The 17,477-nt window shown below is 48.2% G+C and overlaps 1 protein-coding gene across 6 annotated transcripts in view; it reads left to right on the top strand.

Moving 5' to 3' along the window:
* The window catches only part of PLXNC1 (plexin C1), a 155,721-nt gene that overhangs the window by 88,637 nt on the left and 49,607 nt on the right, over nt 1-17,477 (top strand). For 4 of the 6 annotated variants that reach the window (XR_007135949.1, XM_047788273.1, XM_047788272.1 and 1 more), the window contains 9 exons: nt 103-242; nt 3,286-3,465; nt 5,897-5,981; nt 6,119-6,244; nt 9,153-9,356; nt 9,473-9,658; nt 12,057-12,159; nt 15,387-15,488; nt 15,802-15,905. Coding sequence is in view for 5 of the 6 variants with exons in the window: in XM_047788273.1 (XP_047644229.1) it covers nt 103-242; nt 3,286-3,465; nt 5,897-5,981; nt 6,119-6,244; nt 9,153-9,356; nt 9,473-9,658; nt 12,057-12,159; nt 15,387-15,488; nt 15,802-15,905 (1,230 nt within the window). In the remaining variant the exon portion in view is untranslated. The remainder of the gene's footprint in view (nt 1-102; nt 243-3,285; nt 3,466-5,896; nt 5,982-6,118; nt 6,245-9,152; nt 9,357-9,472; nt 9,659-12,056; nt 12,160-15,386; nt 15,489-15,801; nt 15,906-17,477) is intronic. The other 2 variants (XM_047788277.1, XM_047788275.1) reach the window with 1 other exon arrangement.

Genomic DNA, 17,477 nt, shown 5'->3' with positions numbered 1-17,477 from the left:
ATTTCCCAGCGAGTCCTTCGAACTGCGGCGCATAAACAGATGTTTTGGACCAGTGCCATTTCTTAGCTTTGATCTTGTGTTTTCATCCTTTATTTCCAATAGGTCTTCCACATTAGGTCCATTGAGCCACAGAAAGTATCGACTTTAGGGAAAAGCAACGTCATCGTCACGGGAGAAAACTTTACCCGGGCAGCTAACATCACAATGATCCTGAAAGGAACCAGTACTTGTGATAAGGATGTGTGAGTTGAACTATCAGTGATGTATTCTTGGTCATGTAGTGAAAAGCTAAAACTCATACCAGCGGACTAACCCTGTGATTCTAACCTTTATACAGTTCATCTATTTCCATGTGCCAAAGTGAGCCAATTATTCTGCACCTTGGATATCATTTCAATAAGTAATATAATTTAAACACTATATTTGAAGTTAATTGCAGGAGAGTGGTTCTTTTCCCATGTTAGGGAAGAAGTTAATTGCAGGAGAATCTGTTCCATGTTATTCCCCCCCCCCCCAAATCTCAATGGACAATAATTCCCGGATATTGCCCGGAGGGGGTCTTGATTTGGTTTTCATTAACAAAATCAAATATTTTGAGTAGCAAACATCATTTGAAAGAAGATGCACTTAGAAAAATAGTTGAGAAGTTCCCATCGTGGCTCAGTGGTTAATGAACCTGACTAAGAACCATGAGGTTGCGGGTTCAATCGGTTCGATCCCTGGCCTCGCTCAGTGGGTTAAGGATCCGGTGTTGCCGTGAGCTGTGGTGTAGGTCACAGACACAGCTTGGATCCCAAGTTGCTGTGGCTGTGGCGTAGGCTGGTGGCAACAGCTCGGATTCGACCCCTAGCCTGGGAGCCTCCATATGCCGTGGGAGCAGCCCTGAAAAGAAAAAGAAAAAGAAAAATAGTGAGACTCTCAGAAGTTGATGGGGAAGTAGGGCTGCTCTTCCCATGTATTAACCCAACGCTGGAAAAAGACCTTTTCTGATCCATTTTATTCTTTTGTAGCCTTCTCTTTATTGAGTTGGTTTAGGCTCAAATAATAACTACCTGGAACATACATTAGTTTAAAAAAGAACAACAAAAACACCCCAGTACAAACATCTAGTCATTGCGCCATTGAAGTGGCATTATTTCTTTGACTCCTTGCCCCTAACACGTCCTTTCAATGAAACTTTGAGAGCAGAACATTTCTGTGTTTCATTTACACACTTGTGCAAATGTTATCCCCCCTCAAAAGAGATAGAAGAATCACGCCGTAATAGACCAGGTGAGCGTCCTGCTTGTTAGCGTTTGTGAGTGTGGGCTCACGTGAAGTCAAAGAAGTGACAGTCTCCATGAACTATAATTCGGAGCTTGCTGTCGTCATGGAAGTGGATTGAAAACAATCCACTGTTTTGGTTCTTAACTACGAGAACAGATGTGGACGACATTTTAATCTGCCACACTTACTTATGAAATGTTTTGTTTTAATTCATTCACTGCATATAGCGGCCAGCCCTTTCCCCTCCTAGCAGTAGATCTGGGCTGTCTGTCATTTGGATGAAAAAAGCTGCACATGGGCAGCTCTGCTCTGGTCTGCTCTTTACCAGAGTTACCGAGCACACATTAGTGGCCGTATCTATGTGACATAGGTATTTTGGTACCGTTTGTCCTGGCTAAATACCTCCCTGCAAAAATCTTTCCTTTTGTGGAACGAAATCTGTGGAGTTAGACACCTGTGTATTCACTGAAGGCAATCAACACCACTGGAAAATAAGTCGTTTTTCAGAGCATTACCCTGTTTCTGACTCTTTATGCTCTGATTGCAATTCTGAATGTGTCTGGAGATCCTGCAGTTATTAAATTAAATGACTAAGAGACCTTTCTGCATGTAGCATTTCAGTAACCACATCTGTGTGGTGAACCCAGGTCACGAGCGGTACACATAATACCCACTGAATCCTATATCCGAGTTCGTGCCATAATCCTAAACTCTTTCGATACGGTATTTTTAAAATGCCTAATTATTCTGAAGAGAAAATATAAGAATAGCAGTGGAATGACCCACCTTTCTGCCCCTCTTGCTTCCAAAATTGATAAACAAGTTTGAATTTTAATGATCAGCTGTTTTACGGTGAATTCCCTAGAGCTCGGCTGTGAATATAAAACCTTAGAATGTACATCCGAGGTGGTGTAAGCACACACTGGCACAGATGTTTCTCCAATTTGCCTTATGTTAGATTCTATTATTGCTACTTAAAGGCTACATGCGCTAAACATTAATATCGCACACGTAGCCTTTAAGTAGTGATAATAGATTCTCGCGGGGCATAATTATATTGAGCATTATTCAGACACAACCACGTCTTCATGACTGGTGCTCTAGAGGGTCGTGGTAGACGTGATATGTAGAGGAAGCTTCGGGCTACAGAGGATGTTGGAGATGGTTTGGCTTTGACACGTGCAGGGTGTGCAGGGCTTGCCCTGCGGCTTTGGGGAGCGCCCAGGACAGTCCCAGCTGAACTCCAGTCTGGAGCTCCTCAGAGGGCCGCCTGGCTCTCCATGCTTATTGGGTCTGAGCCCCCCTGGTCTCTTGGCATGGACTTTAGTCCCGAGCTCTCTGCTCTTGGAATGGCAGAATCTCCCTCTCTGCCCAGCGTTGGGTTGTACCGTCACCCCCACCCTGTGCTTAATGGAGACATCCTCTTTATTCACGCTTTTCATGATGGAAATTTGAAGTCACATGCCAGACAGGAGAGTGCAGTGAACTCCTCTGTAGCCGCCCTCCAGCTTCAAGGCTGAACTTTCTGTCAGTCCTGTTTCATCTCTCTCTTCTGTGTTTTTGGATGGAGGCTGGGGTTTTTTAAAGCATATCCCCGAATATCTCACCTTATCCTTCCACTCATAAGTACTTTCAGGACACGCCTCTAACAGATAAGGGTAGTGCCATTAGCGTCGATGACAAAATGAATGGCAATTCCTCAATACACTTTAATACCCAGCCCATGTTTCCACTTTCTATGAGGGCTTCTTAAAGGCAAGGATTGTGTTTCCTTCTTTCCCCACTTCTAAGGGAGATGAAAATAAAAACACTAAAATGAGCAGGAAAGAAGAGGAGCCTGGCCCCAGATGATAATACCAAGCTGAATGAGTGGATCTTAAATAATCGGCAGTTGCCTGCAGCTGTTCGGATAGTTTGTGAGCTGTGATAGTTCAAGTGAAATTCATATCCTGTTGCCTGGGGGATCTACTGTGCGAAGCGTCTGTGTCCTCAGAGCGTTCTTTTTCTGCCCCTTTCTAGGATACAGGTTAGCCATGTGATAAACGACACCCATATGAATTTCTCTCTTCCATCAAGCCGAAAAGAAATGAAGGATGTATGTATCCAGTTCGATGGCGGGGACTGTTCTCCTGTGGGACCCCTGTCTTACATCGCTCTGCCCCACTGTTCCCTCATATATCCTGCGACCACCTGGCTCAGGTACCTTCTGGGGCATGCTTCTCTCTCGTTGTGGGTAAAAAGGTTACACGCACAAAGATCATGTATTTGACTCAAATCTAGAAGTCATCATCATATCTAAATGCTCCCCCCAAGAATCCTCTTTAGGAGGCATACCTGATAAACAGGTTGCTTCCTGTCATCACAGGAAATACCAGGGGTACTTCCTGTTTTACTCTTAGCCATGGCTGCCAGGAAACTCACCGCTGAAATACTTGTTCAGACCCTGGTTCTCTTCAGATCATTTAAATCCTGGGAATTTTAAAGTGTTTGTTCAGTTGCAGTAACTAAGCCTGGATTTCCCACCCATGACACAAAGCTGCTTCTTTCTTACATCTTTCATTGTCTAACCTTTTAGAGTAAGCCGTTTTGCATAATTTGAGGAAATGTTGGGAGCTAAGTGAAAAGCCGTATCTACATTTCAAAGAGACTCTCTGAGTGAGAAGACTCCCTAAATTCCAAAGAACCTCAGATGACTCCATTATATTGAGGAAAAAAGATGCTCCCCCGGTTGAATTTAGATTCACCTTTAGATTTTGGACTAGAACCCTACAGATGTTTTCTTCACCTAACACAGCACGAAGCTATCTTTCAAAGTTCTGTCTAGATGAAACTACAGATGAAGCTTTGTTTAAAAAAAAGAAAAGAAAAAAAAGAAAGAAAAGCAAGTGAAAAAAAAAAATCACTTCTCATGTTTAAGATGAAGTGACACGTGGATTATTAGGCTGCTGGGCTGCCCTAACAAAGTACCACAGACTGGTTGGCTTAAATACCAGAAATGTATTTCATCAAAGTTCTGGAAGCCAGAAGTCCAAGCTCAAGGTGCTGTCAGGGTTGATTCCTTCTAAGGCCCGTCTCCTAGGCTTTTAGGTGGCCTGCCTCTGCCTGTGTCCTCACGTGGTCCTTCCTCTGTGCCTAGCTGTGTCCTAATCTTTTTTTTTTTTTTTAATAAGAACACCTGTCATATTGAATGAGGGCCCACTCTAAGGACCTCATTTAACTTTAATTACCTCTTTAAGGGTCCCATTTCCAAACACAGTTACAGGCTGAGGTACTGGGGAGGCGGGGCGTTAGCAGTTCCACCCATAACAGTGGCAGAAGGAAAACTGAAATTTCCAAGCCAAGGCTGTAGCATGGCCCTCCCTGCTGGGGTCTAGTTCCCTCCTATACCTCAGAGCAACCACGGAGGCCGCCCTCCCCACCTGCCTGGGGTCTTGCACCTGTTGCCTCAGGAAGCCCTCGTAGACGTAGGGATCCACCCTGGGTGGCCCTTTCTGTTGATGAGGAGACAGATGTGGGGCATTCAGACAGCTTGCCCAGGCCCTGGGCAGTCTAGCCCAGATGCCAGTCTAGCCTCACCTCCTCACCTGGTGGCAGTCTGAGCCACCAAAGTTCTGCTTTGCCAAAAAAATAAGAGGCTTCTCCATGTCCAGGCGCCGGAGACGTTCTGAGCCTGTGTGTCTCGGTTACTCCTGGGCAAGACCGTGGCTTTGCAGTCTGGCCGTTGGCACAGATCACTTGGCTTAGTTTTCTAGTCATGACGACAGGCTGGCATGAGCCCAGCTCGGCCCTTCCCCTGTGGCTGGGAGGTTCAGGACTTAATGTCTTCCCTCTGCCCTACACAAATTGCCCTGCTCGTGCCTACCTCCTGGTCTTGTCATCATGGGCTCAGCTGGCTGACAGAGCTGACCCACCCAGGCTCCTGTCCCCTGGAATGAGTGTCTAGTGACCTATGCGATCAGGGGTGGGGGGGTGGGGGGTGAGGGCAGCCAGAGCTGTGGACAGCTGTTGATTTCACATCTAATGACCACTTTGCTTATATGCAATTATGCGCTAAGAATATGTATAATCATTTGGCCGCGTTTTGGAGAGATAGAACATAGCTGTTATTAATGTGGTTTACCAAACAGGAATTTAGATTTGTAATGTCATTTATAACTTTACCTTGTCCGAAGCAGCCCCTATCTCCCTACATAAAATATAATTGGTAGGTTGGGAGTTGGATTTTTAAAGGTTGTTAGACTGATGAATTTTTGTATAGATTAAACAGCCATCAAACAAAATTCTGTTTAGCGAAACCTGAATGTTCAAAGTACAGCTGATGATCTAACTATCTGTGGCAACATGACACACCAAAACTCAAATGCCAGAAAAGGATTTGGGCTGTTTCCTGGAATTCAAACAGGATCCATCCTGAATTTTCTTATTTACGTATCTGAAAAACCATGACTCTGTGGCCAGGATCATTAGAAGACTTGTAAACGTGTCCTGCACTTGAAATTAACATTAATTAATTTGCATTCAAACATAGCTGAGTTCAGTATGAAGCCGGAATAAATGGGTCACTTTATTCATACGTGCAAAATGCCTGTGTGTTTATCTCTGAAACTCCTCATTGCTTTGTTCCTTGCAGTGGCGGTCAACATATAACCATCATGGGCAGAAATTTTGATGTAATTGACAGCTTAATCATTTTACCTGAACCGAAAGACAAAAACGTAAGTCTGCAGCTGCTCTGTCGTGATGGTTATTGTCAAGGACGCCTTTGTTTTCATCGCACTAAATTATGTTGAGGGCTATTTTTTATTCCCATGCCTTTGTGCTATTATAAGCTTTTGCCTGTTGCATGCCATAGGATGCGTACCATCTGTGCTACCACGGAACCCCTGAGTCCGCAGACTGGCAGTGGAGTCTCTCCAGTTGTGGCACAGAGGGAAGCGGGCTGACCTTGATGCGACGAGACCTGCCGCTTCCTCCCCGGGTGATTTGCCGCGGGGTCCCTTTGCTGAGACGGTGTTGGGGAGCGTGTGTGAGGAGGCCTGGGGGGTGGGGGGGGGCTGAGCTTGGTCTGTGAGGAGTAGGCGGTGGTGGACCCCCTGCCCAGAGTCCGCTGCGGGTCCGAGGCACAGGGACCTGCTCAGGTCCCCTCCTGTGCGTCTCCTTCCCTTGCTCTTGTGTCTTTGACCTTGGGTGCCTTCTTTCTGACCTCACCTCCTCACCTGGCATTCATCTCCCTGCGGGGGGGTCTGGTCCTCACACCTCCCTCGTTCTTCCCCCAACACGAGTCACACACAGGCCTCGTCACGGGTCATGACGGAGCTTACATCCATGCCGGGGCCCCTGAGCGGCCTTCTAAGCTCTTCTCAGACGCCCTCCCCCTTCTGTCTTCCCCTTTCTGTCCTTCCTTCGTGAGAGATGTGACAATAGCAGTTTCTCGGAGGCCCAGCCAGGCCATTTCCTGCACAAGCTGGCACGTGTGCATGTGGCCACAGAGCTGGCCTCTGATTGGGACCCGTGTGGCTTCAGGCTTAGATCCGGAAGGGCTTCCTATGTCCTCCTGAGAGCCTCGTCACACGCCTGTCCACATACTGACACCCTGCAGAGGCAGTTTCAAGACTCCTGTGGGGTTTGATTCCAGGCCAGGTCTCCACAGCGCCCACACATCCTTTGAATATGTGTATAGATTGACCCTCTGACCAGGGACTTTGCCTGAATTTGTGGGTGAACTTGTTCCCACCCCACATCCTGCCCTGCAGGGCTATTCCTAAAGCAGGTGGAATTTATTGCACTCCGACTGCGGACAGACGGTTTTGCTGGGCGCAGAAGCAAAATACGAATAAGAGCATCCCGTTGCCTTCGCAGAGGGACATGGCTCACCTACTCTGGGGCCGAAGCTGGAGAGCACAGGGTGTCACTGGGTTCTAGGTCCTCTGATTCTCTTCCAGCTCAGACACCAAGAAGGCGCGGTGTGTGTTCACCGGAAAGAGAACTTAAAATCTGGCAGGTTTTGTTGTTGTTGTTGTTTGGGTTTTTTCATAATGATTTTATTTTTTCCATCAGAGCTGGTTTACAGCGTTCTGTCAGTTTTCTACTGTACAGCAAGGGGACCCAGTTACACATACGTGTGTATATTCTTTCTTCTCCCATTATCACGCTCCATCACAAGTGACTAGACAGCATAGTTCCCAGGGCTGTCTATACAGCAGGATCCCATTGCTTATGCATTCCAAAGGCTATAGTTTACATCTGTTAACCCCCCACATGGGGCAGATTTAAGCACGCCTGTCGAGTGGAGCAGGCTGGGTCCGACTTGGACAGGTGGAGGCAGGGAGGTGGTTTCAGGTGCGAAGGGGACCTGCTGGGAATACCACTGAGTCCTTCTCCGCTGGAACCAGAGGGTAGGTCGGGAATGAGCCAGAGGGATGGCTGGAAAACCGCGTAGGACCCGGAGAGAGCATCAGACTAAAACTTGGCCCCTGATTCTGTCAGCAGTGGGCGAGCAATTGCAGATCTTTGAGCAGGAAGCGATATGGGGCCAGGCGCCCTTTATGAGGGTTATTTTGGTGACAATACACAGGGTCACACGGCGAGGTCGCACCTGGAAAAAAGGCTGGGAGTCAAATCAGGATGCCAGCGCGGATCCCCAGATGCATCTGAGCGGGGGGCAGGGCTGCGTGTTCCGCGGGGCTGCAGACAGTTTGGCAGGTCTAGAGTGTGGGGAGATGGTGGAGCTGGAGGGGACCAAGTCGTCGTGGTAGCCTCATCACCAGGAGGAGGAGGGGACATCCTGGGCGTGGGGGCGCAAAGGCCGAAGAAAGGAGCACCTAGGGTGGAATCTGGAAGAAGAGCTTCATTTTCAGGAGCGAGGGAAAGTAAGACGCGGCCAGGGAAGGTGGCCGCGAAGTTGCTTGGAACCTGGAAGAAGAGAGCATTTCAGGTGGCGAGAGCTGGTCCGTGGAAATTTAGAGCGTTGAGAATAATGAGGTTAGGGTGACCCTATCACCAGTAACCTTCTAGAAGGCATCTTCAGTAAAAAGCCAGCCTGCCGGGGTTACGGCTGCTGAGAAGAGAGAGGCCGTGGGTTTCGTGGTTTTCTTCATGTTGCCAAGCTGTGAACAAGAGATTGAGGGCAGCAGTGTGGAGAGGGGTCAAAGGGGAAGGGAGGGGTCCGCTTGTCCACGTCTCAGCTCTTTGCATCATATTTTCCCACCTGTTGCTTCTTGCTACCCTCTTTTTAAAATTTCACTGTTAGCCCATCACCAAGAGGAAAACTCCCCCCCTCCACCGCCCGAGCAAAGTTCTGTTCGCGAGTTTTCGTTGCTCTCCTTTGGGACGGCTGTCACCCTCCCCTCTCCCAGGGCCTTCCCCTGCCTGTCTCTCTGCATACCTGAAAACCACAGGGAGGTTCCCCAACAGGAGCCATTCAGCCAGCCGCCCTCAAGCCTGCAGCCAGCCTTGCCGAGGGACCGGCTGCTCCCTTCCTGCAATTCCCGGGACTCAGCCTCGAGCCCTTGAGGGACACACGGGCCCGCTGGGGCCATGTCCCCCCTTCTCTAGCTTTATACTTCTTTTCCCATTGTGTAACATTCTGGTTGCGGACATTATTGCGACTAATATCAATAATCGCATCAGCATCTGTTGAGTGCTTTTTTTTGCATGGATTTGCAAGCCTTTTTGCATGGAAAGTCTCCTTGCATTTGATGAGACCTCACCTCATTTCATTTAGGGTTTTCAGGCCCGTGGGGCAGGTGGTACTGTCATCCCCCATTTTACAGAGGAGACAGCAGAGGCTCAGAGAGAGGTTCAGTTCCCCAGGTCGCTTAGCTCTTCGAGCCCAGAGCTGGAATTCATTAACGAAGCCATACAAATGCTCTTTTCCTCTGCCTTAGATCTCTGAATATTGCATGGCAACTTACTGCAGATTTTCAGCCCCCAAGTTAAAGAGTTTAAAAGGGCGCACCAATGTCACCGTGAAGCTCCGAGTGCAGGAGACCTTCTTGGATTGCGGAAGCTTGCAGTACCTTGACGACCCCAGATTTACAGGGTACCGGGTTGAGCCTGAGGTGGACACAGAACTGGAAGTAAAAATTCAAGTACGTCGCTCTCATTTCAAGGGGGGGGGGGTCCCCTCGACTGGAAAGGCGTGCTTGTGTTTGTGAATTTGCACATGGGCCCTGATGTCTTCATCTTCGCCTTTTGCTCTTCACAGAAAGAAAATGATAACTTCAACATTTCCAAGAAAGACATTGAAATCACTCTCTTCCATGGAGAAAGCGAGACGTCAAATTGCACTTTTGAAAATATTACTCGAAATCAAGATCTCACCACCATCTTTTGCAAAATTAAACACATCACTTCTGCAAACAGCATTGCCGCCTCTTCCAAGAAAGTTCGAGTGAGTCGCCTGACAGTCCTACCCATTGGCTTTCCCTTCTGTAGGGGCATTCCTTGGCTAAACCAGAAGCCAGGATAGAATCTGTTATGGGTCTTGGGATCTTCTCTTTAAGTGAAGAGAAAACTGGTATCACAGGCCCAAGCTTTATTCCTCCGAAATAGCTTGCAGAATCCATCCATGTATCCATTCAAATGTCGAAGCACTGAGCTCACCATTGTTTATACTACGAATGAGTCTTGATAGCTTTTGTTCTAGCTCTACATTTAGACTGTGGCATCTGCAAGCGGAATCTCTAGACTCATTGATGAACGAGCTGTCATTCTTTTCCCAAATGCAGAGGTGACATGTCTTAGCGCAAACCCAGAATGGGGGCCTCTCTGGCACACGGAATGTGGCTCTGGAGTCTGTGGAGACCAGATAATCTCTGGGTCAGAGGCTCCCTCCACCATGAAGTCATGCTCGGTGCATTTAGTCTTTTCCCCGACATGGTTGAGGGTCCCGGGGCTGGTATGTTTATGTCCCGCGATAAAGACATGAGACCATGGGGAAGGGAAGCCCAGTGGAAGCCTCCCTTTGCAGTATTCACGCCACAGCAGGCGCTGCACAGTCTTTAGCCCCCTCCTCCCAAATGCTTCATGATCTGCAGTCATAAATAACTGGATAAAAGACAAGAAAAAAGAACATCAGACCAGAAGGCAAAACGAAAAATGTGTTCACGGCCCAGCTGCACCAGACAACACCTGAGTGGCCTTAGATAAGTCACCTCCACTTGTCCAGCTCTTGCACAGTTCAGGCAGTCGTAATAAGTACCCAGTTAGCAACTAAACTCAGAAGTGCTCCCTCTATGGCCAGTCGGTTGAGAAGAACCAATGCGAGCGTTTTCTATTGCTCACGGTTAGTTTCTGAGGACCTGTGCTGGGATAGGGACATAGCAGAAAACAGACGCCACCACCCCCAAAAGCCGCCTTGATGGAGCTTGCCTAAAGAGGGGTGCAGTAGAGAAAACGAATTGAAACTGAGTTAGATGGGGGCTGATTGTTAAGAAGAAAAATGAAGCTGGGGTGAGGGACACAGCTGCAAGGTTTACGGTTGGCGAGCAGCATGGGGGTCCCGAGGAAGATGCCATTTGAGCCAGGACCTCAAGGAGGCAGGGGAAGGAGCTGTCGGCTCTCTGGAGTCGAGTGTTCTAGCGGCGGGAACCACGGGTTGCAGCATTCCTGAGCCAGGGGCCTGCCTGATGCAGTGCAAGAGAAGTAAACGAGGGGAGAAGTTCCGAGGAGGTTAGGCGGTGAATGAGGGAGGCAGAGGGAGCTGATGGATCACTGGGACCTTGTGGGCCATCGCAAGGACTTGGCTCGGAGTTCTGGGAAGCCGCCAGAGGGCTGTGAGCAGGAGAGCCACGAGCCCGCTCACTTACGTGCCAGCAGTTTCATCTGCACAACAGCTCTCCAAAGAGGCACCATCCACATCCCATTTTAGAGACGGCAGAGTGAGGACAGCAGGACAGGGGACCTCTGTTGTCTCCTCTGTAAAAGGGGGATGACAGTAGCACCTGCCTCACGGGGCTAAAACCCTAAATGAAATGAGATGAAGTCTCATTAAATGCAAGGAGACTTTCCATGCAAAAAGGCTTGCAAATCCATGCCAAAAAACACTCAACGGATGCTGATGTGATTATTGATATTAAGTAGTAAGGAGCAGAACTGGAGCTTAGAACCTGGGCTGTGTGGGTCCAGAGTCTGTGCTCCTACCCCTTGGCTCAGACACCCGCGCAAGGGCAGCCACGGTGCCAGGGCAGAAGCACGCCTTTGCACGTCGATGTATGTCGACCTGAAAATAAGGCTTAATGGAGAGTTTTCCTTTTCCAAGATTTTACCAAAGTTTTGTAACCAACACCAAGCTTGGAAGAGGGAATCGTCCAGGTAGCACGGCCAAACTGGTTTTTTGTTTTGTTTTGTTTTGTTTTGCCACCGAATATGCTTCCTTCAAAGTAAGCCTGCCAAGGAAACACAAGAAGTAGAAGAGATAAAAAGTTGGATCCCTGCCTTAGTGGAGGGGTAAGAGGGTTTCTTAGCCACAGGTCACCACCTCTTTATTGCCCCCATTCCTGCAGCTTAAACCCTCCAGGGCAGAGAGGACAAATGCGTACATTTTGTAGGTCTAGCCCAGCACGTGTCAACTGCCGGGAGCGAAATCTGGAAACCAGGGCACCGGGATTCTTCTCAGTTGGCTCAGGGTCATGTAGTGAATCTGCCCAGAGATGGCACTTGAGCTCGGATAGCCTACCTTCCTTTCCACCTCTTCTTGCATCTTGGCGAAAACCGCTTGAGGGGGAAATTGTGCGCCTAGATGTGGGGCCCACCTCGACCAGGTCTGATGACCCTCCTTGTCTCATCAGGTCATACTGGGAAACTTGAAGCTTGATGTCGAGCGGGAATCCGTTCTCTCCACTTGGTATTTTCTGATTGCACTTCCCGTCTTGCTGGTGATTGTCATTTTTGGTAAGTGCCCTGTTTCATTTTGTCAGAGAAATTATTCCCTGGGGGCCTCTCCGCAGGCAGGAGGACTCTGAGCTTTCAGGGACTGTTTGCTTCAATCGGCTTCGATCAAGGGATGATGCAAACTCAAATCAAAACTTTAGGACAGGAATAAAAGCTACATGTCGAGGGTTTTCTAAACATTTTTAAAGGATGCTTCGTTAATAAAAGGCTGTATCACAAAGACAGTATCTTGATACTTGGGACATATGATCCACTTTGCTTCCTCCATCCCATGCATTGTGGTGACAAATGTCCCATTTACATGACGTCCTCCGAATTCCTTTGGGATTTTGGACTTCCAGGACTCGGTCATCTCATCCTGCCTTCTCACCCCACCAAACCCCACCCCTCATGCCCACGGCGGCTCTGCCTTTCCTGGCAGAGCTGTATTTTGGATGTGCGACCTGTTACCATCTATTCAAACGTTCCAAGGCTCATCCAAACGTAGGGGTCCCGTGGGGGTTGCTCACTGGATGAATCCGGCCCACTGATGTGTTTTGTTTGGCCCATGTGGCATTTTTAAAACTTTGAAGCAGCTGAAAACACTTTAAAATTAGGTGTTTCACATTCATTAAAATCTTTTGAACATGTGCAAGGTCTGGATCATTGGACCCCCATTTTCCCAGAACACCTGCTTGCGGGAGCTGAGTAGCAGCTGCCTGTGGAGAGGGGTTTTGCCATAGTCTCCACTGCTCCCTGCTGTCTCCACCCAGGCCACCCCACTCATCTGTGTACCTGGTCCTGGTGGCCATTCAGTTCTTGAACTCTGTTTCTGAGCTGCTTTCCATTGCAAGCTTCTCCAAGCTCCGTCGCATTTCATATTCCTTGACTTAACTCAGGCATTGAACAGAAAGGCGAATTTTCTGTTAATGGTCGCTAACATCACCTTCTACGTATGCTTACTCTCTCATTCATTCGTCCATCCCTGCATCCGTGTACCTGGTGTTCATGGAGCACCTGTTGGGTTGCTGATAACTGTGCCAACCTCTGGAGCTCTGAGTTAAATCCTGGTCCCTTCTCTTGGGGAGTGCCCAATCCAGCAAGATTGGGTAAGATTTATGTGTATGGCTAAACTAGCCTCCTGGAAGGAACTCATTTTGCAGAGACCCCATTTTTTTTCCCCTGTTGGTGATCTTTCCAGGTGTTTGTAATGCTCTCAAGTTGTTCACCTCTATGGTGCATCTAGAGTCCAGAATGGGACCTGCTATTTTAATAAAGTCCTGGCTGGTGCTGGCTTCAAATAAGCAGATTACTTGTAAACGCTCAATGCCGAGCTCGATCCGGGGAACCCAGCGATGCTCGCTCTAGAACTAACAGCCTCAGCATGCAATCACAGCCACTCTGTGACTTCCTAGAAGCCTCCGATCTCTCCCTGGCTGGCTGTGACTCTCCATTCCCCTCCCTGTGCTTTGGTTGTAGAGCTTGTTTATGGTCTTTGAGATGGAGCGGGCTCCATCTGACACATCGCTTTTGCTTTCCTTGGTATCCGCAAAGCCCTTTAAAATCCTCATCCCGCTCTTACCATGATTCCAGGGAGGCATGTGTCGTGAGCCGCTTGAGTAAGTGCGCTCTCACTCTGTCAATCACATCATTAGTGAAGACGCTAAACACACCTGGCCTAGAGCTGCCACCTACAACCCCCCCCCCCCCCCCCGACTCCATCCCCTGCCACTGTGGCTTCCCTTAGAGACCTCAGCCAGGAAAAGCTCACTGCTTTATGGATGTGGCCTGCTAGCCCTCTCTGCGCAGTGAGCTGGTGCTGCCTAAAGGGCAGCCTCGGGACCAACGGCCCCAAGTGATGCTCCTGGAGAAAGGGTTCCATAGTCAAGCAAATTCGAGCATCCCTGTCGGTGCCGCCCTTTCTTGAAGCTGCACAGCACACGTTATGATGAAGCCCGATGAATTCACCGAGTGGCCCAGGGCAGGACTGTATGGAACTTTGTTTCCTCAGCATCCTTCACTTCTGCTGGTAAAATCGAGAAATTCCTATTCAAAGAGGAAAAGCTCTCTAGAATAATAATAATAATTGATATTAAGGGAGGTCAGTCAGAAAGAGAAAGGCAAAGCCCATATATTATCACAGGTGGAATCTAAACTAGGACCCACATCTGCACATCCATGAAACCAAAACAGACTCGTGAAGTAGAGAACAGACTTGTGGTCGGTCGCCAAGAGGGCAGGAGAGGTGGAGGAGGGAAGGGTTGGGAGTTTGGGAGTAGCAGGTGCAAACCACTCTCTATTGAATAGATAAACAACAAGGTCCCACTGTATAGCGCAGGGAATATATTCACTAGCTTATGGTAAACCATCCTGGGAAAAAGCATATGAAAAAGACCGTATGTCGAGCTGGGTCACTGGCTGTACAGCAGAAATGACAACATTGTAACTCGACTACGCTTCAATAAAATAAAATCATGATAGTTGACCATTGTGATGTATGCTTCTTCAAAAACAAGATCTAAATGCTTTCCATGAGTTACTTCCTGGAATCCCGAGAACATCGCAAGGAGGGAGGCACCTTGGCAGATGAGGCAGCCGGGCACAGAGATGCTGAGGCACTTAGCCGAGGCCACACAGCTGGTCAATGGCAGAGCAGGGACGTGAACCCGAGGGCTGAACTTGTTCCATTTGCTGCCTCTATGGCACAGTTAGCACCAAAATGAAGTGGAGAAATAAGCAGTGTCCAGATCTGGGGGTTCACGGCGGACCGCTCATCCCGTCACCCCATTCGATCTATGCAAGGTTGGCTTACAGAGCTCACTGTGGATGTGTGGGTTTTTTCTGCATTTTGCGGCTCCACTTTATTTCTCTGGAGATGTTTAGAAACATGACAAAAGAACAGAACGGTATAGATAGCCTGCGGCTGTAAGGAAAGTGGGCTTGTTTCATTACTTTTCAGCCAGCTGGGATCTTTGGTTACAAGCGAGGCTTATTTGATTTCGTTTTTACTCTTAGGATGCGCAGGCTTTTCTCCTTCTGGTTGTTTTGTTTTTCTGTTGCATTTGAGCATCTCGAGAGCGACCCCTCCCTGGGAATTTTTCTTCTTACAAATTCTCTCTCTTAAACGCGAGCGTCCTTCTCTCTCCCAGTGTCTCGTTCTCTGCGGCAGAAGGTAAAGCTCAGCTCTGTGTTCCTTTCCGAGTTTTAAGTCCGCCTGTCGGTCTCACGCTGGATCTCTCTCTCCCCAGCGGCCGTGGGGGTGACCAGGCACAAATCGAAGGAACTGAGTCGCAAACAGAGCCAACAGCTGGAGCTCCTGGAGAGCGAGCTCCGGAAAGAGATACGTGACGGTAGGCTCCCAACTTGTGTTTGTAGAACAACAAGGCTTTTTTATTGTCCGTCTTTTTCTTTTTCTCGGTTACCCTTGAATGGAACCAGTCACAGTACCGAGAACTGTTTGTATAATCGAAGACAACTGAACAGCAGGGTCTAGGCCTGGCTTTGTGTTTTATTTCAGTTCTTCTTTTGCAGCCAAGCACGTAATTATCTATTGTTTCTTCTTTAATGAAAACCAAGGTCAGACTCCATGTTAGACAAAACAGCAGAAGCTCTCACCCATTGTTTGTTGAGTTAAAATCTTGCTCTGGGGATTCTGTTGTGCAGGCTTTGCTGAGCTGCAGATGGATAAATTGGATGTGGTTGATAGTTTTGGAACTGTTCCCTTCCTTGACTACAAACATTTCGCTCTGAGAACTTTCTTCCCCGAGGTAAGAGCATCGATCATATGCCTAAGGTTGAGTCTTGAATAATAATGAAGGAGCTTGTTGCTCTCATCAAAACGGGTGTTGGCTTCCCAGGCAGCCGTAGATAATGTGCTTGGTACAAAATAATGGCTTAAATTTGAGCAGAGCGGGGAGGAGGATAACTATTAATTGGGTTGATTAGGGTATAAAGCAGGGATGGGTCACTGGCCATTACTCTTTGTCCAGGAACAAAAACCTGGGAGGGACAGAAGTTCAGAGGGATGATTTTTGCTTCACTTTACGACCAGTTGAGAACTGAATGTGTAGTTGGGAAGTGAGCTGGTTTATTTAAGAATCAATAAATTGTGGGCTGGCCAATTTGTTGTGTTTATCTGCGTGACTTCTGTTGCAGCTACTAGATGATTCACCATTACTTCTCAATTGGAAAGGAAACATACTCTTGGCCAAGAGGGAGGAAAGTCGGCATGCGTAGCATTTGAGTAAAGAACAGCCGTTTTTAGCAAGGCAGAGTTTTTATGGTTCTCTCCAGCAGTGGTCCTTTAGCTGATGCGTCTGTGTCATCCTCATTTAGTAGAAATAGCTGCATGAGATGATTGATTAATTTGCGCTGGGGTTCCCAGGCGTAGTCTCCTCAACCCTTTGGGTTTTCGGTCTTGCTTCCCTTCCAACACCTCCATTTGCTCGCCCCGTGGCCTTCCTCATGGACCCTCCCAAGGCTTTGGCGAGGTACACGCATCCCCCTGTCATCACCTCCACACCCCGATGCCCCAGGTCCTCCATATTTGCCTCTCTCTGTCCAGAACTGGTGACCCCACAGCAAAGGCCTCACCTCTGGCACCCAGCAATATCAATGAGCATATTTAAATTTAGCCTCGTGAGCAAAGCCAGAAAGCTCTTCAGGCCAAAAGAGGGCTTGGATCACCTTACCAGCCACTTCCCAGCTACATTTGGCCGGAAGCCCCAAGTTCAGACACCCAGACACAGGCAGGAAGCAATTTCCAGGTTCTCTATAATTCTAGAAGCAGACACCATGATATGCGATGCTGTGTCTGGAGTTGGGACGCCTCCATAAAACACCCACCAAATTGTTGTTGTTGTCATCGTCGTGCAAGCCTCAGTGCTGTAACTCAAGAAGGCTAGAAATAAGACTTCAGCTTTTTGCACTTGCAATTTTTTCTTAAGTTATCCTCCAAGAGTACCAGGTACCAAAACTTCCCAGTGGCCACCTCCTCATTTCTATGGCAGAACACCACCTGGGGAGGAGAGTTTAATTCGCTGAATCAGGATGACTGTGCAGGACCTCACACAGGTTGTATCGCGAGTCCTCTTTCCCAGCTATCTGAGATCCCCATTAAGAATTTAATAGCAATAAAATCACAGAGATTTCCACCAGGCACAGGAGGACTGTGTGGGCTTTTATGGTTAATGGTTGCCCTTGAGTGCTGGAGAGAGTCATCTGCAGCCTGAAAAAGAAGTTTTCCTATCTTCTAAATTCAGTAATCAAGAGCAAGATAGAATGACGAATGCAAAGGAACACTGTTGCGAGTGTTTAGGAAAAAAAAAAAAAATCCCAGG

Source organism: Phacochoerus africanus, chromosome 7 (genome assembly GCF_016906955.1).
Source record: "Phacochoerus africanus isolate WHEZ1 chromosome 7, ROS_Pafr_v1, whole genome shotgun sequence".
In the NCBI taxonomy this organism is placed as follows: Eukaryota; Metazoa; Chordata; class Mammalia; order Artiodactyla; family Suidae; genus Phacochoerus; species Phacochoerus africanus.
This window is presented reverse-complemented; position numbering and strand designations above follow the sequence as displayed.